Raw genomic sequence first — 21,927 nt, forward strand, 5'->3', positions numbered from 1 at the left:
TCAGGAATTGTACAAAAAAATAGCAAATTCATCGCAAAGTTTAATCACTGATTATATTGTCAAAGAGAAAAAATCAACATGCGAAGTTGAAACTAATTTTATTGTGAAGAATCATTATCTTCAGGGCATAGATCTGATATGCAGACTATCTCTTCTAGTGATGAAAGTGATTTCGAACCAGTTCGTAAATTATTCCGAACACTCTCATATAGCGACGATAATTCTAAAGAAAAAAATGTGAAAAAAGATTAACTTTCATAAAAAATTTCGGTATTTTTTTTAGTAAAATTTGTCCGTATAAATTTAGAAGGAATATGTTAAGTATATATTTTCTGAAATTTAATAAACTTGTCTATGATTGTTAACGTTTTTATAAAATTATGATTAAACATTTCAGAAAGAATATAGTAAGACTAATTATTTTTCTGAAATTTAATAAACCCTTTTTTATGCGATTTTTGGTATATTGTAACTCATTGCTTTAGTTTTATCCGGTTTTAAAAAATTATGGAACGTGCGATTTATTTTCTACCGCATAAAAAAAGACCGCATAAAAAAATATAACTCTGCTGTTGACACCAGTGATATTTAATATACAATGAACTAACTGTTGGCATATTATTGGTACATGTATGATATTTTAAGAACGTATTTGCTATAGACGGGTCATTTTGACCCAAAACACACTACATACAATGTCTACAATAAAATACATATCTCTGGCTACGAATGCTTTGCTTCTGTGATAATAATGAACTATACGAATATTAAATTATTATATTAAATAATTTTAAGTGAGAATAATAAAAAAAATATAATTATATAAATTTAAATAATGTTAAAAATGTTCTAATTTTATATTGTTTAATAAAATAATGGACTCTAAACAAAAACTTGTACTTTAATAAATATCAAATTAAGGCAAATAAAGTGAAATATTTCATCACTAAGTAGAGAATAACAAAAATAGGTAATGTTAAATTCGGTAATTGAAATTTTATTATTAAATAAAACGGACTATACGAGTTACTGTTTCATATAAGTATTTATTTTCGAAAATAGATAACTTTAATATGATTACGTCATTTAATGGAGAAAACAAATAAAAATATATACATAATTGACAGGTTTATAAATGTAAAATTACTTTTGTTGTAATGCGTAATGGCAAACCAATTTTGCATTGGTGTAGATTTATGATTGTGGATCAGGCTTTAATCACTCGGATAGAATTGTGAGATTAATTAATATCCACGTTTCGGACTTGGTGATTTTATTCTCTCGCAGTGGACGCGAGGCCAGTTCTATTACATAAAGCTCCATATTAAAATTAATTGCGAGCCCCGTGTGATACGATAGATTATTTATTGCCTGCACGTTCTCTCGCGATTCCGAAAGAAAAGAAAAATAAAAAATAAGGAGAAGAAATGTGGAAGGAGGGGAAGGAATGGAAGGAAAAAAGAAAATAAGAGACGGAGCGAAAAACGGTGTCCACTTTTATATGCATTCATAATATAATAAACTTGTTAAGATTATATTTATTGAGCCCGGTATGGAAAATAAGAGGTATAAAGTTGGTTAGTGGCTCTGAGCGTATCTGCATGTTTGGATGAATGCCAGAGTCTGCGTGGCGTAATTAATCTGATGGGGTAAATGTTATGAACGTGGCAATGTCGACGTGTCATTGCCAGTTACACGCATGACGTATTCGGTCGTACCTTGCTTTATGTAATATGTAATGTTGCTCGGATCTTCGTATTTGCATGCTTTTGATTCATCAGATAAATGCTTTAATTGTACTCTTTGTTTCTTTTCATCTTTACTTTGTAGATATTAAATTCTTTGATTATCATCAACTAATACATTTTTATATTTGATACTGGTTAACTTTAATTATTAGACTTCAGAATTAAAAAGTTCAATGTTCGGTTATTAATAATTTATTATTTTTAATTTTTACTTTTCATCGTTACCTTCTAGATATTAATTAATCAACAAAAAAAATCATATTTACATACATTTTTTATATATGATACTGAATAACCTTTACAATTATAAAGTTGAATTTTCGGTTATTGATAATTATTTTTTTTAATAATTGATTGTTAAATATAACTACTTATGTTTTAATTTCGATGAAAGTATGCGTTAGATTTTTTTTTATATTATTATATTTTTCATTAAAACTGGACTAAGCGAGTTATTGGATTACTTATTAACAAAAATTATTATATTTAATAGATTTAAGAATCTAAAATCTAAAAACGGACTACGCGAGTTATTACATTATATAGTAACTTATACAGTATACTTCGCATAGTGCGGCTTCTATTAGTCCGCATTTAAAATAAATTGTTATTTCAGCAAAATAAAAAGAAATTATAAAAAAATACACATAATTATTTTTAATCATTTTTTTTTTCTTAATGCAGTCAAGTTTCTTTAATATTTTTTTACGCATTTAGTTCCTGTATTGGTTCAAAAAAAACTAATTTTATATTGTTGATTTAAAAAAAAACGGACTATGCGAATTATTGTATTATTTAGAAATATTATAATATGAGATCATTTAATAGAAAATAAGAGAGAAAAAAAACAATAAAATTAGCAAGTTTATTAATTGATACATTAAATCACATTAAGTTTTTTACTATTATTATTAATAAATAAGTAATTTATTTCGTTTATTACTGATTAAAAAACAGGACTGTGCAAGTTAGTATGATATATAGTAGTATATTAAAAATTAATAACTGTCATAGTGCAGCTTCGATTAGTCCGGCTTCACTATATCCGAGTTTGAAAACTTCTAAACAACCCACATTTTATTTGAGCAACAAATTAATTCTCAAAAAACTGTACACACAATATTTTTTAATCAGAAATGATCGTTTTTTTTTTTCATAATGGAGTCAAATATACCATCTTTTATTTTTTGAAAGCATTTAATTATTGTATTTGTTTTATTATTGTATAACTTATAATAATTCAAAATTTTATAGAAAATAAGCCAAATATAACAATAAAATCAAAAAGGTTAAGATTTTCTTTCAATAACTAAGTAATTTATTTATTTTATTAGTCGTTTAAAAAAACGGACTATGCAACTTATTGCGATATATAGTAGTTTCAATTAAAATACCTCCCATAGTGCTGCTTCGATCAGTTTGGATTCACTATATTTCGGTTTGAAAAATTCTAAAAAACTAAATTTTGAACAAAATTAAAATAAATTTTAAAATAAAATTTATACATACAAAAATATTGTTTACAAGGAATTTTATTTACTAAAAGTCCTTATTACCCCAAATTATTTATTTATATCCCATTTAGGGTTTTACCGAGTCCAGACATTGAGATTTGTTTGTATAGGACTCTTTTTGTGTATTTAGTTTCTCGATTAGTCCGCTTTCAAACAGTCCAGGATGTTGGAGGAACCGATTAGAAATACTAGATCAATGTAATTTTTCTCGCGCTGAGAGGAACTTATTTTATTGTAGATTGTATTTCGGATCAAATTTATCCATGTCATGGTTTCCCTTGCACCAAAACCCATACCCCATTTGGCGTTTACCGATCCCAGACATAGAGATTTGTTGGTATAAGAATATTTTTGTGTATTTAGTTCCTCGATTAGTCCGCTTTCAAACAGTCCAGGATGTTGGAGGTAACGATTAGAAATATTAGATAAATGTATTTTTTTTTATTATTTTGTTGAATTTTACTCATATCTAAAATAATGTAGTGTGTAAACGCCTTTTAATATTTTTATATGTAAATTTAAATTAATTATATCAGATTATATATAATAAATTTTATACGTATTTATAAAAGATATCCTTGTTTTAAAGTAAAGGAATTTCTTATAAGAGCAAAAAAAAGAAAAACTCATTTTGTATAGGTTTAGCGTGGAATGTGGAGACATTATTTGCTCTGCTATAAATAATGTGAGAAAATTCACAGACGAATGTGTGTTAATTTCCACCGGCCGCGGACGGTCAACCGCTGAAGAATGCGTTTGAACAATAAATAACTGGCAGTTATAACTTAGAAAACGTCATAAATGGCAAGACGAGTTTTACGTTCAGCGATTGGCCGCAACAAGAAGAAGATGAAGAGTAGAAGAAGAGGATGATGATCATCCTGATGATGATGAAGAAGAAGATGAGCGCCGACTCCTCTTCGCGTCATCGTTCTTTGCTTCGTGCATTTTCATCAAATGTCCATAAATCTTGAGGCCGGCAACGGCTCCAGCAAATAAAAAATCAAACAAAAAGTAGACACACAGAAATTAATAGTAGAAGGCATTAATAATGACATACGAGATGGTTACAAATTAAGTGTGGATGGGGAGGGAACACTTGTGGCTCTCCGGTAAAGATGAGATGACCATAAGAAACACATGGAGGGTAACGCGCGTAAGAACATGATGCACGATGCATACTTTTTCTTATTCTTAGGCTCCTTCGATTTAATACGTAATAAAGTGCCCCATTTCAATGCGATTCAATTTATATTTTAATTAAATTGTTAAATTATAAAACGAGTCATGCGCTCGAGGGGCAAAGGAGAAAAATATGTAAACTGGCTGTATGATGCCAGCGAATTGCTTTATAACATTCAACTATCAAACTCTTTGCTTATATTGAATATACTGACTACCCACCTAAACACATTCCTTTATAATCGAGGATGTTTTATAATACTTGAAAGTGTATGGAAACATATTATTATAACTATTGAGATATATTTTATATTAAATTGAAAATGATATTTCAAAGTATGATTAAAACATTAGAGGAGGTAACGGATCGATTATAACATACAACAAGAAATATAGGTGGATTCGCACTACACATTATTAATAACATATCAATTCACACGTACACTATACGGATTATGCATCAAATTACTCAATCATAAATAGTTATTTATAATCATATATTAGGTAACATTTTAATAAATTGACTTAACCCGTAAGTACCGCGGATGGGTCAGAGTGACCCATCTAATATAGAGGAGGTTGAACTATTCTAGTTATTCCAGTATTTTCTATGACACTTTTCAGTAGGAGCAAAGCAGTCGCGCCGAGAGGTACTTATTTTATTGTAGATTGTATTTCGGGTCAAATTGACCCATGTCAATCTGATATCCAGTTTGCACCACACTAATACTGTCAATAAAAATAGAAAAAAAAATGATATCATTCATTTCTATAATGAGACTAAAGCATTGAATGTCGCTGCTATCAACAGTTATATATGAATCCTCACCATTGGGAAAGAGGAATTTTAGGTATTCCTCGATAAAATAAGTATGACGTGTGTTGTGTGAACCATATATGAATGAGCGAACGTGCTACTAAAAGATTTCCCGAAATTTTAGAATTCTGATTGCAAATATCATGCAGCTTAAAATGACTATTGAAACACAACAATTTTTAAATAATAAATAATAATTTTATTGTAAAAATCAATCATTTAAAACAAATGATTTTTGTAATATTTCATAAATGGGTCATTTTGACCCATAAGTAGTATTGTGACAAATTCAAACATTTTATCATGTTTCATAAAGTATACAGTAATTCATATTATTTCAGGAATGTTTATTCCCATTAAATCATTTTTTTTTAAATAAACTAGTTTTCTTCTTCGAAAATTGAATAAAAAGTAAATTTTAAAAATAATTAAGTTTAAAATATTTATTATTAATTTGATAAAGCGGACTATGCGAGTTATATTGCTTTTTATTAGCTTTTCAATGAAATATCAATGAAAATCTCAAATCCTGATAATAATTACTGATTTTAACAAAAAAAAATCTTTGATTTTCTTTTCTATTTATTTTTAGTTTTATTAAAATACTTATAATAAGTCCAATTTGCTATGAACTCTTTTTGCTTTTATTAAAAACTGACTCAATTTATCTTATATATTATAAAAAAAAATGAATTATTGTTTTGTAAATCCATCAAAGGAGTGTACATTTCTTTAAGATCCACAATTGTATGTGCCATAGTTTATTTTTTGTCGAAGCAGCAAAGACACGACATTCACAAAAAAAAAAACAGTATGATGAATCTAAATCGCCCTAACTGTTTCCCATTAAACTGTTACATAATTCAAATAAAATCAATCGATACGGTATAGCCGACTTGTTCGTATTAGAAAAGGCCGGCCGGATTCTATAAGTAACGAGTTACATCACATTTCTGCTGACAAAAAAAAAGTCAATATGAAATGAAAGACTGAGTAGAAACGTGTATGATGTCGACTTGCAAAACGTTAATTTAAGCTGTAATTCAATTATAAATTCAAATAACTTTATTGCGATTAATTGCGGCTTTCTTTAATTTATGACTGGATAAACGTACGATCATAAATATTAATCTCATGTCAAAAAGTTCTTTGCAGGCGTAGTGAATGGTGAGTTGATAGGATATTATTGAAAGCGAACGAGAGTGGTGTCATGCTATTTCATGTAAAGTTTTTATTCCTTCTTTTCATTACAATTATAAATCAATCAATATGTTTACAGACTATATTGGTTGATATTTTCTAGTAATTTTAGATATTAAAACTTATTTTCAATATTCAGGAATAAATTAAATTTTGAAAAAATTAACACATTTTTCTAAAATTTCTTTTGAATTATTAATCACAATTAATCTAATTTTAGAAATATGTGAAAATCTTTACTTATTAATATGAAATAAACAATAGTAAATTGAAGAAAAATAAATGTAATAAATGAATTTTGGTAATTTTATTATAAAATAAATATATTTTTGTCCTGTTTCATATTATACTAATAATTTATATTATTTAATTATTATTGTGTTATTCTTAAAAAAAAAATGAAATTTTTATTTACTTTTCAATTCTAAGTGGTGATGTTTTTTGTTTCTCTCTATTACATTTTATACTATTTCTTTCAAATTCTTGTAAAGTGGAACCTCGAACATTAAACTTACATTTTGCCTAAGGATTGTTCAAAAACTGAAACCATAGTAACATATACAGAAAGTCCTACTTTAGACACGAATTCGTAGCACTATCCTTTCACAGAATCTATGCTTGTTTGAGATGTAGACAAGCAGGATATTAAGGAGTTACTGCAGGTTTCTGGTGAGAGCCAATGACAACCTTCAAGAACTGGCAGAACAAGGAATTAAAGAACGTGAAATTAGTGATTCTGAAGACGATTAACCAAAAGAACGTGCTACAGATTGTCTTAGAAAAAGTTTAGAAACTATAACCGAAATCGTTGATCAAGTTGTGTGATCGTCAGTTTACAACATTTGCTTAATGAATTTTATAGCCAAAAAAATATCAGAAGAGCCAAGATCTTCAGCACAAAAATAAACTTAATATTTCAAATGTTTGTGTTATATAAAACCTATATTACAATACAAATTACTTAAAATTAAAGTAAAATTTGTTTATTTTTGGTCGCGTGTTCTCATTTCCTTATTTGCTATGTGTTGCTTCGTTTAGCTCTCTGTCTCAGAAACGCATCTAAAGCGCTAAACGAGATCTTCCTATAATTATAATAGCTTTATTTTTATTTTGAAGAACTTCTATTATGTTATGTTTTTTTCCTTTTTCCATTTGAGGGATGTTGTGTGTGATGAACCAGCATAAACTACATATTCTGAGCTGCAACCAAATGATTAATTGATATGTTTACTGTCAACATCTAATGAAATTGGAAGAAGCAACTAAAGGAATATGACAAAAAAACAATTCAAATCCTCATACACCTTTGGTAACTTGTGGAAAATTATTGGAACTTGTTGGGAAGTAAGGCCGCCATATTACCCTGATAATCTGAGGTATCATTTATTTCTAAGTTTGCAAATCTCTTTTAATGGTAAAACTTTCACTAATTATGATGATCAAAAATCGAACTTGGTTCAGATATTGTTGATAAGGGCTACAAGTTCTATGATATTAGTTTAACTATTTACTATAATTTACTCTAAACTAACAGCTGCAAACAAAATTAGCTTCCTAAGAAAGCTAAAAGAGACATCTTTGAAATGACAGAAGGAAGAAATCTATTGTGAAAACGGTAATTACTTTCATGTCAACACAATAATTTATAAAGTAAAAAAATAATTTCTCATATATCAATTTGGTATTAAAGAAAAAAATGCAATAAAGTATGTTTTTAATGATCTAATACACCTATAACTTTTTCAATTACAAAACAGAAATGTAATTTCAACTCATGTTCAGTATATGATAATGGCTTTACAATAAATCAAATAGGTATTGTCTTGTATAAATGTAAAGTACAATAGTACTCTTATGTTATATGTAGATTTACTAAATCGATGCATGGTACAAGTATGTTTTTAATGATCGAAGGCCGTCAACCCAATAAAATGAGCAATGTATACTCTCCACGAAGAGACTTATATGGACTCCTCTCATTGTTGGAGCCAATGTTCGGTATGTGTATGTGTACGAATTAATTGCCATTCCAAGAAGAAACTCCATTTTCGCATAACACCGTGCACGAGTCTGTGCGTATATGTGTATTATATAAATTATGATCCATAGAAGTCGAAAGAACAGAGATGAGAAGAGCCCGACGGAATTGCCCGTTTTTTTAATTGATAGGTGGTAATGCGAGGCGGTTCGCAATAAAGTAAATAAAATATAGAAGATTGCACAAGATTGCCGGTTGCATAAGTTCTAAATATCGTTATTCCGCCACGCGGCTCCGTAAAATTACTGAAATACATACCGCATTCTTCGCGTAATTAGCGTTCGCACTGAGGAGGATTGGATCGGGGATGAATAAAAGTGGACTGAAGGAGAGGATGATGCGAAAGAAATGTAAAAGTATACATACGTACGTATGGTATGGATATAACGAGAAATACGGCGGGGAAAAGGGAGAAAAATAATCGTAAAATGCTATTGATGCATTTTACGGGTGAGATCCGACGTCCGATGGGCGTGAAAATCCACTCTAACTCTTGCAGAATCTCGCATCATCCACGAAAACCAGTTACTGGTAATGATTCCGATATTAATTAATAATTGTTCTTATCTCGTGATACGACGTTCATAAATTTATTAAGAATATCAATGTATTTCTCTTAATTACTCACTGTTCGTTTCCCTATTTCTTCTCATTAATCTCAATTAAAATAAATTAACAAATATCACCTATGTTATACAATTAAAAGTGAAAGTTAACATATGTTTCATGAAAACATAAAATAACATTAATTACTCTTTTCAATTTATTTGAAATATTAAATTTACAATTTATTGTAACTAAATTATTTCAATTAAAAACCCGCAATTTCCCTTAGTTACAAGATAATAATCAATAACTTAAGGATTCAATCAAATCTTAAGGATAGATCTTTTAATTTGAAACATTTCCGGAGTTAAATTCTTAAGCTGCTTAGAATTAAATTATTAAATAATTCAATGATTATACTTTTTATATTGATAATTGATTTATAATATGTTTTACTGAAATTATAATAAAGTTATATAAACTTATTTTCCATATATTAGCTAGATTTTTTAGTTTATTTAAAAACTGTATTATTTTATTCTATTTAACTTAATTTCTTTTACTGATTATTGAACAATATACACGATTCATTCTTTGAAGTATATAACAATAAACTGACATAAATTCAAATTACAGCAGTATCTTGCATAGTCCGGATTCAGAATATTCCGGTTTGAAAATTTCAATTTACTCCTAGATATTGTGGAAACTCGGACTATACTTGGTATTTCTGTATAATTCTAAAAAATATTATTATTTTAATTTAATTTTATTTGTAATTAGTTTAACTCATATTTTTAACAAAGTATTGGATTTATGAAATTTAAGTAATGTAATGAAGATATCGACATGTGGTTTTAATCATGTTTTTTTTTTGTTGGTTTCAGTGTGTGAAAAGTTGTTTGCAGAAGGGTTCAGAGAAACCTGGCGCGTGCCCAAACCTCTTGTACCCGGAGGGCTCAACCCTTTCCCCCTTCGCAGCTGTATGCATGAACACGTGCAAAGTCGACACGGATTGTCCAAAAACCACGAAGTGTTGCAGACATAAGTGTGGCATTACTTGTCAGTCAGCACTTAATTTAAATAATGCACCAGGTAAGTCATGAAAAAATAAATAATGAAAACTTGTACACAAAAAATATATTTAAAATAGAACGTGTACTTGAATACTAATTTGAAAGAAAATTTATAATTATAAAAAAAATGTGTTTACTTGACGATGATTAGTGAGTGTAAACCAAGAGACAAATTTGCTCAAAAGACGTAAATACATATGTTTATATGGTAATTCATTATTCGATTAACGTACATACTATGTGCGTTAACTGAACATTTACTATATTTCAAAAATGATTTATATTTGACTATAAACTTTAATAAGAACAATAACAGAACTCAATAAATTGATCAAAGTAAATTAATAATTATAAAAAAAAAGTGTTTATCTTACATTAACAAGTACGTAAGTATAAACAAAGAGAAAAAATTACACAAAGGCCATATATACATACGTTTATACGGAAATTATTTCAATTAAAGTATATATTATATATGTTAACCGAACATTTACTATATTTGAAAAATGATTTATATAGGACTACAAATCAACACCGTGCTTATTTAATATCTTTACAAAATGTACGTTAATAAAAATATTCAATGCTTTCTAAATACATTTTCTTGTAATTGTACAATATCTGTACTAGATGACGTGTGATTAAGAATACAATAATTAAACTTTATAGTATAATAATGTAACTGATGCAACTTCATTAAAAAAAGTTGTATGAGAAATATTGCGAAGCAATTAGTGAACGTTCGTGGTTATTTCGTTTTACAAAAGTCATCTTCCTGGTCCGTTAATTTCTGCGCTGAAGAAGAATAAGAAGAGGAGAATGAGGAGGTGGAGGAGAGAGAGAGAGAGGTGGGTTTGGGTAGAAGAAATCGGCTCGATCAAATTGAGTGGAACAACATAAAAGGCACTGACTTGATGTATATTGACATGTTACGTAATGATGGCGTGTAAGCCGGTGGTCCTATTGCGATTCCGAGTGCCTCACATCGAAGAGGTGGAGTGAGGAAGAAGAAAAAGAAGAGAGAAAAAAAAGGTAGGAGGCGAAAGAGAAACGAAAAGCACAAAAAAAAGAACGGAGGACGGACGATGGGGAAAAAGAACTGGGCCATTATTTTGATATCTAAACCTGTTTCATTAACTTGCTGAAAATCAATCAGTTACACCCGACGCAGTGGCGTCACAGTTGCCAACAAATGTAAATTGAACACACGTGATTACTGGTAGGTATACCTTCTGGGTACGTTGCCTTTTGAGAAACCAATCTCATCATGCAAATAAATTTACTGTGATTCACATAATATAGATGGTAACGTAGTTCTTTTTTAACGTTTTTTCGATAATACATAGATAATTTAAAAAAATACATATTCATATTCAAATTGTCGACTAATGTGGCATACGCAAATGTATTGACATCTTCATATAGTCGCACGAACGTACAATGAAAACAGTCTGTGCACATTATATTCATATGGTATTATTTTTTAAATAATTTTGAGTATTTTGATATATTAAGATGAGGACTTATGATGCATAAGTTTGGCAATATAGTGTACGTTCATAACGCACATTCGTTTAAGGTACTGCACTTTTTGTACGTTAATCGAACATTAACTGTAAACTTTTGATATATTAATACAAATGTCAACAGCATGTTTCTCGTCTATATAATTTCATGAACACTCATGAAATATCTTGAAAAAAATGTACGTTAATCACAACAACAATAATAATTATTATAATTCCAAATACGTCCTTGAGATTCTGCACCGGTTCTCAGGCGAAGCAGTGAGTCGTGATGGTAATTCCTATTGTTCCCGTAGAAGAATCAATTACCATAAAAGTCGATCCCCCCAGTTATTCTCATTTCTCTTATAATTGCGTATTTAGTTAATGCATCTGGGAACTTTCGCGATTTCTCAACAGAAAACGCACCGAAAAGACAAAATACACACACACATAGTCATGCAAAGAAAATTCCGAAACAATGCATAATTAAGTACGTGTTTCGTGGTACTTATTGTTGATCTCTTTGCATGTGATTCATAATAATTAGCTCGGTTCGAAGGCAGCAACCCATAAAATGTTCCCAAATTATATGATGCAGCCTTGGGATTCCTGGCAGTTCACTTCTCATTTGCCTCGTTTAAATAATATAAATCATAATGAAAAAGTGGAGATGCGATAATTGAGTTTCATTATCAATTGGTATAAATATGGAATGTATTAATAGTTCACTTTTATGAGCATTCATAAATCTTCTTTAATTTAAAAATAATTGTCTATTTAATTATTCACATAAACTCATCAATCCAATTGTATTTTTAATCAGTATTTAAATAAATAATTACAAATCTTTGTGTTTATAAATACTTATATGAAATTACTATAGAAATACAAAAATATTTGTAGATAAAGTTCAGATTTCCTTTTTTTATAATAGTTCAAACTATTGTTTTAATTTTGAAAGTAGACATTAAAAAAATCTAATTCTACAAATTTAACAAAAAATGTATAAGATTTAAATTATATTTAATGTATACACAGGACATAACATACAAGAAATTTATGTAATGAAATTTAATACTAATTGAAAATATGACATTAATATGAAATTAATGTTTCTATTGTGATAATATTATTAAAATTATCAATATTATTAACTTTATAAATCTCTATTTCTCTTAGAATAGCCGAAATAAATAGTTTACTAAAATCGATAAGAGATTTTATATTGTTGTATAGAAGTTGCCTGTTTTTGGAATGTTAAATCTGGTATTTTCATTCATGAAGTATAGATTATTAAGAACTGTATATTTTTTATCATAATAGATTCGCATAGTTCGCTTTCAATTTACACCAGAAGCTAACGAGCTATGAAATGTGTAATTTTTCAATCATGTTTCTTTCCATCATTACATTCCACGCATCCATCGCTTCACGCACACCTCTTAAGAAGGATCTACAAAAATAATTAATATTTATGGGTTTCTTACGTGTAATGCATATAATTACGCGCAGAATCATTTTCGCGAGATTAAGTTTTAATTTGAAAACGGCTCAGGACACAAATAAAGCGGCTGTAGCAATTGCACGATTATTCTAATGGATGCGAGAAAATTGCTGCGTACGGTGAATTGTGGATGGATGGAAGATGGTAGATCGTGGATGGTCGATGGTAGGAATAATAAGGTTTGTTATTGGAAGAGGAATAGTATTTTGTATTAAAAAGCAATTAAAATGAAAACGGGTGTACCTGGAAGAAGGCAGTGCGTCGGTTTCGCAGTAGGTATTTATTAAGCCATTAAGACCTCATGCATTTAATAATTTGCCGTAAATTGCCGACTGATGAGGCATGCGAAAATGTATTGACATCTTCCAATACACACATACACACTTGCTCTCGCCTAGAGAGAGAGATGAGAGAAGGACGAGAAACGGAGAGAGAGAAAGACGAAGAGTGGAAGAGATTACATAATGACGACGGCACGAAACAAGCCATCAAGTTCGCCGTTTAATAATCGGTTGCGTTTCGAGACCGCTTTGGTATTCACAAATCGTCGACGTAATTATAATAAATTCTGAATCCTTGGTGGTCTGTCATACATTTAGGCCATTGGTAATTCAATATTGGTGAAATTTATTTGCGAAGAGCCCCACCGGACCACGCAACAACGGTGATCTCTCTTTTCGTCCTCTCGCTCCGTCCCTCCCGACTCGAGATGCACCATTCCTTTTTCTCGTCCTTTTTCCTGCCAACCTCCTGTGCGTTATAACTCTCTCTCTCTCCCCATCCTCCTCCACCTCCAAGAATAAGAAGAAGAAGGAGGAGGTTCTTCTTCGTCTTATTCTTCTTGTTTTCTTATCCTTATTCAATACAACTGATTAACTACATCATCAGTGGCGGTACTTGGATTCTTTACAACCGTTTTTTTTTCTTCGCTCGGTTCTCGAAACGCCGACAAGAAAAAAACTTGTACAACGAGGATTTACTTATTTATACATGACATGCTCTTGCGCTGCTCCCAACGGAACCCCCATTAAATCGAGGAGCACCGAGTGTACTTCAATAGTCTTCTTATCCATCGAAACCATAACAGCCAACACATTTTCTTATGGTATTGATCCTCAACGCTACTAACATTCTTCTAACGATGACTCTCCATTACCATTATATTTGACTAGACATTACATTTGCAAATGTTTAATTGTAGACCGCCAATATCCCGGACTGTTTGAAACCGGACTAATCGTGGAACCGGACTAACTAAACACATCAAAATAAAGGAAAAGAAAAATATAATTTATGTTCGAAAAATTGGTATTCAATATCCACTGCTATTATTTCATATATTTAATGTAATATATAAATAGTTTTACATAAAACTTAACATTCTTCCAACAATGCAATGCAATGTAATTTTGCAATTACTTCACTTATGAGTAGTACAGATCCTGAAAACTAACTAATTCATTAATTTTTGCAGATGAAATAAGTACAAATGTTTATGAAACTTGAACCATACTATTGATATTCAATTCTTCTGAACAAGAATTTTTGTCATTGATTTTCACTCGTAACTTTCTTTTAATAATCTCTATATGTCAATATACCTGTCAATTATATAAGATAGAATAAGAATCTATAAGTGATTATAAAGTAGAAATTTCATTATGCTACTTAGACTAAGCTAAAGTAGTTTGACATTAAATATAAATGCAACAGGAAGTGTAACTTATTGACCTCAAATTGTTAAATTGATAGTTAGTCACAGCTTTCTTCTAATGATAAGTCTCTAAAAATAAATAATTGCACTACTTGAATACTATTTGCTAATTAACATCAAATAATTATACCAAAAGTATTGATTCTCAAAAATATTTTTCTTGTATTTTGTTAGATACTCTTCAATCTATAAATATATTACGTTTCTTTGAACAAAAAGATTTTATTTATACCATTAATTATATAAATTGTAATTGTATGTACTTGATCATTATTCTAATATAATTACATAACTAATTGGTGGACTAGCAAATGTTAATGATTCAAGAACTTTTTATGATTATTGCAATAAATTGGATTAATATTATTGTTAATTGAAGTATGGAATTGTGTGTTTTTTTTAGGATTACCAGAACTTCCATCGGATATAGTGATCAGGGCGCGAAAGAAGCGCTCGTTATTCGTGGAATGGAAGGCGAAGAAAGTGTCGGCGAACCGTGTGCTCTACGTAATAGAGGAGCGTCACCATCCGGGAAAGTACTTCACCGAAAGCCACATGGGCGAGTGGAATCTGTGTTACAGATCGACGAAGGCCGGTGCTTTATTGAAGCACATCGTGAGACCAGGCAGATGGTATCAATTCAGAATAGCAGCAGTCAACACGAACGGCACAAAGGGATTCTCCGATCCGATCCAATACATAGCGCAAGCAGGTAACGAATTCCTCAATCATTTAACATCCGTTTCTCTTGAAATAAACAAAACCTTCAATTTTACAGGTCCAAAACCTCCTAAGGCACCACAGAGCGTGATAGTTGGACCACTGTGGACCATCAACGGATCTCTTCACGCAGAACTAAAGTGGACACCACCTTACTCCGATCTTCCCATTCAGAAGTACAAGGTCTTTTGGAGCAGACGTTTGCATGGGGCCACAGCTTTGGATTCTGTTTTGGTGCTGCAGCAAACTGTTCCGAAGGTAATAATTACATAATTCAATTTGCTTCACACAGTTACGTTTATTTTAAATCCAAAGGGTATACAAGTTTATAATATATAATAGTATTTAAAGTCCGCATTCGCAATCCACTGTAACCAGAACTCCTAATCCGCTCCAGTTTGCTCTAAGCTCCATCGGAATTGGGTCCAAATCGGAGAAGGCGGATGCTCCAGAGGTACGTCTCTTCATCACCCAAAGTTTGTAGGTCTTCGGGCGGCAAGAGTAAATACCGCATCCTCCAGCATTGCAAACCATATCAGCAATATATCTGTACAACAACGATAACAAAAAATAACAACATTACATAGTCTTAGTATAATTACCTGGGATAAGTGTTGGGTCCCAGGTCGACGAATCTGTTTTCCCTTCCGCAAGAGCATTGGTTTTCCTCGGGTTGAGAAGTTGGCAGATATTTGAACATCGGGTCTTCTCTCTAAATAATTAATTTAAATTAATGGTAGAAGTTTCGAAGGAAATTGTTTGATAGTTTACCGGAAGATCGGAGAGGACCAAAGTCTTGGGATTTTGTTTGCGTTTAAACTCCATATGGCTAATTTCGTTGGGACAATCTCCTAATGAATCGTCGCAATCTTGCGAAAAGTTGGGCAAGTTCTTAGTTTTTTCGTTCCACTTCATCAAATCGCTCTTCTCCCAAAACCTGTTGGCTCCAATCGAGACCACGCAGAGAATAACGATGAACTAAATCAAATCAATTAATTAAGACAAAATCAACATATTATAAAATATATTTGTTATTAGTAATTAATTTTATGATAAATAATAATATTATAAATATTGGTGACTTACTGTTACTGTAGACTTGAACATGGTTGTACAGGTTGCAATGAACTGATGCCCTTTGGTCCAGGATCCCATCCTTATATACACCTGATAACAAAAGAGCCCTATTTTCGGAAACCTAACACTCCCTGTTAAATCCATTAGTCCGTATCGTTTTCACGTATTATTAATAAGGTGGAAACAATGATGATACTTTCAGGATCAAACGCATTTCATAATAAACAACCTGGAGATGGATTCATTGTATTTCTTGCAAGTACAGGCCCTTGTTCAGTATGGGAAAGAGATTTTAAGGGGAGAGAAGTCCGGATTGATATTGAATACAACTTATTATTCCAATGGTGAGTAAACTTTATTATTATAAATTATCATATTATAAACATTAATAATTAAATAGTAATTAATCATATATTTTATCTAAAACAGAACTTAAATCATGAATAAATGAAAAATATAACAATAAAATGTATAGAATTAATAAAATATATCTGGCCAAAGGTTTGTATCTTTATGTGATTATAATTAATTTAATTAAAATTTAAATATTCTAATTTGTATATTTGTTTCAACTTATAAAGAAATGTATTGAGAGTATTGTACGATTAATGACAATAATTAATGTGTAATGAAATATTACTTGAGTAACATAAAATATTAATATGAAAATTATGCACATTTTTGTTTTTCTTTTTTTTAGAATTGGTATATTATAGAAATTATTTTTCATTGCTAATTATGAATTTTAAAGTAATTATAAATAAAAAAAAATCTATATTTCATCCATTAACATTTAACGGATGAAATATAGATATAAACAAAAAATAACCATTTAAAAAGTCATTTTTCATTGCATAAATTGTAAGTATTTATACATAATTAAAGAAAAAGTATAATTTTAACGGATTTTCTTAATCAAAATTGATTTACAGATCAAATAAAGGTCATTCAGTTCTATAAGATTTCATGAATTAAGTTGATTGAGTAACTTTAACAGATTAAAAAAGTTAATTATTTATATTGAATCTAAGACGAAATTAGATATTAATTCAATAATTCTACAATCGTACTGCTGTTTATGAAATTATTCTATAGTTTCTATAAAGGGTATAAAAATTCACAATCATAAAACATTGATTAAAAAAATTAGTGTAATTAGAAAAATATTTGCAGTTTCTTGTCATTATGTCTTTTCATATTTATGTGATGAAAACTTCTAATTACATGTAAGATGATTATATACAGTGGAACTTTGCTTAACGAGCATAATCCGTTCCAGAATTACCAAATTTATGAAAAAAAAATCCGTATTGTAAACTAATATAAAATACGATAATGCGATCTATGCCGAAAAACTCGGTGTTATTTATAATAGTTTTGCTTAACATATGTATGATTATTTTTATTCTTTGGCTATTGCTATCGGAGAGTAAATTTTGTACAAAAAAAAATACAAATAACAAGTTCAAACACAAGTTTGGAAAAATCAAACAACACTAAGATTAAACTAGATGACTACTAACACCAGGAACTATTTCCCAATATTTTTTATATTTTCAAAATATACACATAATATGCATGCACTAGTTTTGAAAATGATGTAGCAGGCGCACAATCCGGGACTACTCTTCTTATCGTCACTCGTTATACGAAACGTCGGTTGTTAAGCGAGTCATTTTTCTTACAATTTATTTTGCTCGAAATTCTTGCTAATCTTGTGAAAATTCTTGTGAAGCGAAGTTTCACCGTAATTGAAATTTACTATTTTCACCGTTATTTTAAAGTTAATTGAAAATAATAATGAATCTTTACAACAATAGACGTTCAGTTCCGCCTCATAGAGATTAGTTAATTGGAAAATTCCCATAAAATGAATTATGATATCTATTGAACTAGGTAGAAATTAATAAATAACATGTAAATACGAAGATAAAATCAAATTGTAATAATTTATGTTTGTAATATTTTTATGAAGCAATATTTTATCGTCGCCTATAAATTTGATTCAAATATTTATTAAAGTAAATAGAAATGATTGAATAAAACATTTTATATTTTAATTTATATTTTAATTAAGCAATAATGTTTAGTAATTATTAGTTTTTTTTCTTCTCTATTTGAATTACAGTGTTTACATTAGAATTTAATAAAACATGAAGACATACAAAAATCGTTATTTTTCAGTTACATTTTCTTTTTATCTGTACCTTTCTACGTTCAATATCGTACGTACATATTCGAATAAACTTACAATGATGTCGTCAAAAAAATTCATATTGTGACTACTTTTCAAGGCATTTTTTTTTCTGAAAGTCGTTTTTGAATAATTAATTGTCTTTGTTATCATTACCTGTTATTAGAAATTTAAACAGATTTCAATTATTCAACTTATTATAATTGTATTTTAGTGAGATCCAATGATCAATAAAGTATATCCTTTTTAACGTATTGTAATATGATAAAAAAAAATTGTCTTTGTACTACAACAATAACTTGCATAGTGCGGGTAGCTATCAATATCCCGGACTGTTTGAATCCATACTAATTGAGGAACTTAATAAACCCAAAAAAAAATGAGACTTGACTGTATAAAGTGAAATACAATTTTGGGTACTAATTTTGAATAAATTAATTTTCGCTAAAATTTAGATTGTTTTAAAATTTTCAAAGCAGACTATAGTTAATCCGGAATAATTGAAACCGGACTATGCAAATGATTGCTACAAATGGTGGGAAAGTAAATTTATGTGATCTTGAACTGTTCGTTATGAGTATAATATAAAATATAAGTGCATATGAGAAATGAGTGTGGTTCGTTTATGAATGCGAAAAAACCTAAAGTGTTATTGCACTCGAAGCATGTTTAATTACGAATATTATTCTTATTATTATTATTATGTGTGTCGTTTGTCGGTTGATTTCAGCGACGGAGAACTTGATCCATTTGAATCCGCAGTCGCCTAGGCGAGTCGAGGACCTTCAATTGCAGAAGTTGTTTTGGTCGCAGGGCGATTTAAAGGCACGCATTGTTTGGAAAGCAAAGAGCTCTCCCGTCAAATACACCATTGTTTGGTGGAGTGGTCCGTGTAAAAGCAACAACGACCATTACGCTCCGCATCTGAAATTGGCTGCCACCACAAAAGTAAAAATATTCAAATACTTATACCCACTACTTCTTCTTCGTCCTCTTTCAACGGATCTCGTATTTCTCTGTTCCAGGGCTCCCACTTTGATATATACGATCTGCAGTTCGAATGCAGGTATCGCGTGAGCGTCAGGGAGACCGCAGCTGCTTCCATGAAGACTATCTTCGATACCTCCGTCACCTTCACGACGCCATCCTGCAAGGAACTTCAGTCCAGACACAAAAGAACCAAATGCAATAGAAGATTGTAAAACATTGTTTTTTTTAAGGATTTGTTCAGTACCATAACCAGAAGTCATTCCAAGCAAAACACTCATTGTCAATTGCTAATTAAGAGTTACATAATATTTTGTTTACTAGAAAATAAACCCTGAAAGTCACATCAACTCACATTATATATTTGGTATTCAACAATTATACCACAACAAGAAGTCTTTGTAGGACAAACTTTACAAAAAAAATGTACAGAAAAGTTGAAAAGTCATATAATATTGACTATAAAATAATTATTTATATACACAAAATGCTTGCTGCGAAAAAAAATAAAATCTATATAATAAATCTACATTTTTGTTGGGCAAAATCACATTTTATTATTATTGTCCTAATGACAACAATCATTAAATTTTCTATAATTTTTGCTATGCGTAATTTAAATGGATAAAAAGTTTTATAACATAATATATAAAATAATGTGATTAAAAAAGGATATTAAATATTTTTTCATTATCTATTAAATTTTTCAATGACTAATTAAAAGTTGTAGTTAACAAATTGTAATTTTCAAACTCACAATTTAAACTCTTGAACTTTACTTCATTTTTTTGTGATAATCCTATCTACACAAGCCACAATAGTTTATAATAAATAATTAAGATATAATTTCTTTGTTTATTCGTTGAATAATTAAAACAACATATTTTTTTTTATCAAAATATAGTAACTTTAAAACATATGACTTTCTGTCCTTTTGATTTGAAAATTATAAAAGATTTTGTGATATTTCTAGATGCAGTACATTAATATATTTTGTAATTATTACTATCACTTTTTATTACTATAAGTAATGAAATATATAAATTTGTATAAGATAAATTTCAGCATAAAACAACAAACAAAATTTATTATTAAGTTTTAATCCTTATTACCTATTGATAATTAAGTTAATCAAATTCCTCAATGTACACATTTCTTCATTATATAATATTTTCTGTCTCTATATATTTTATCTCTATATTTACATCAAAATAAAATATATATTGTAATATTATCTTTTTGTTGTAATTGAAGATGCGTGTGATGTTTATTATTTATTTTATTTCAATTTTTTATAGAGCTTATAAATGGTTTATGTAATTAATATAATGTCTTTATATATTAAAAATAGAATAATTGTAGATTATTTTTAAATGATTAGAACAAAAATGCAAATAAAATTGTCAAAATACTGGAATATTGTTATAATTAATTTATCAACAAACTAATTGAATAATTTATTTATTTATAAGAAAACACTTTAGTATCCTATATGCATACAGTAAGACTCAGCTTAACGTTCCAATAAGTTTCAGTGCTAAACAAAACAGCGTTAAACGAAGCCTCATATAACATATAGTTAATTTAAAGCTCTTTTTAGTTTTTGTAATATCGAATCAGCTTTATTCGAGGAAGCGCTAAAGAGGGATTACTGTAATATTGCTTATACACTTCGAAATTTAATTTAAAATGACTTAATACTAACATGCAGTAGTAACATCAAATTTGGAAACCACTAACTTACTGTAGAGGAGAGGAAACCTTATATAGGGACCACGGGTGAAGTCGTGGTACTGTGGTACCTCTCCCCTGTTTCATCAGCATTCAGGTCCGGTGTTTTCACATACTTCTGCAATGCAGAGTGTGTTCACTATCACTTTCTTCTCTTTCTCTCACCATCCTCCGCTCGTCAATTTCCCTTAATGGAGAGCACCCCTGCTATGTAGCCTGTGATGATGTACCACTTCTTTTGGCTCTTTAACAACTCACCGATGAACGTCTCTGGTGCCATCACTTCTCCGAGATTTGATTCCGTCTCGTGCTTCATCGTCGCCCATCTGCAGCAACCAAAGAACGTATATTCTTGGCTATCGTCTTCTTCG

The 21,927-nt window shown here is 29.7% G+C and overlaps 2 protein-coding genes across 2 annotated transcripts in view; one reads left to right on the plus strand and one right to left on the minus strand.

Moving 5' to 3' along the window:
• LOC108562266 (anosmin-1) overlaps positions 1-20,231 on the plus strand; it is a 41,715-nt gene extending 21,484 nt beyond the window's left edge. Inside the window, exons 2-7 of the mRNA XM_017920542.1 lie at positions 9,933-10,140; positions 15,251-15,559; positions 15,626-15,825; positions 16,847-16,988; positions 19,569-19,786; positions 19,864-20,231. Of these exons, the coding sequence (XP_017776031.1) occupies positions 9,933-10,140; positions 15,251-15,559; positions 15,626-15,825; positions 16,847-16,988; positions 19,569-19,786; positions 19,864-20,040 (1,254 nt within the window). The 3' untranslated portion in view covers positions 20,041-20,231. The remainder of the gene's footprint in view (positions 1-9,932; positions 10,141-15,250; positions 15,560-15,625; positions 15,826-16,846; positions 16,989-19,568; positions 19,787-19,863) is intronic.
• LOC108562267 (protein trunk-like) lies at positions 15,852-16,757 on the minus strand. Its single transcript, XM_017920543.1, has 4 exons — positions 16,654-16,757; positions 16,339-16,545; positions 16,170-16,279; positions 15,852-16,114 (listed from the first exon to the last, which is right to left on the minus strand). The coding sequence occupies exons 1-4, from the start codon at positions 16,720-16,722 to the stop codon at positions 15,913-15,915; spliced, it is 588 nt and encodes a 195-aa protein (XP_017776032.1). The 5' UTR covers positions 16,723-16,757; the 3' UTR covers positions 15,852-15,912.
• Positions 20,232-21,927: the final 1,696 nt, after the last annotated feature.

Source organism: Nicrophorus vespilloides, unplaced genomic scaffold (assembly GCF_001412225.1).
Source record: "Nicrophorus vespilloides isolate i.1.1-1 unplaced genomic scaffold, Nicve_v1.0, whole genome shotgun sequence".
In the NCBI taxonomy this organism is placed as follows: domain Eukaryota; kingdom Metazoa; phylum Arthropoda; class Insecta; order Coleoptera; family Silphidae; genus Nicrophorus; species Nicrophorus vespilloides.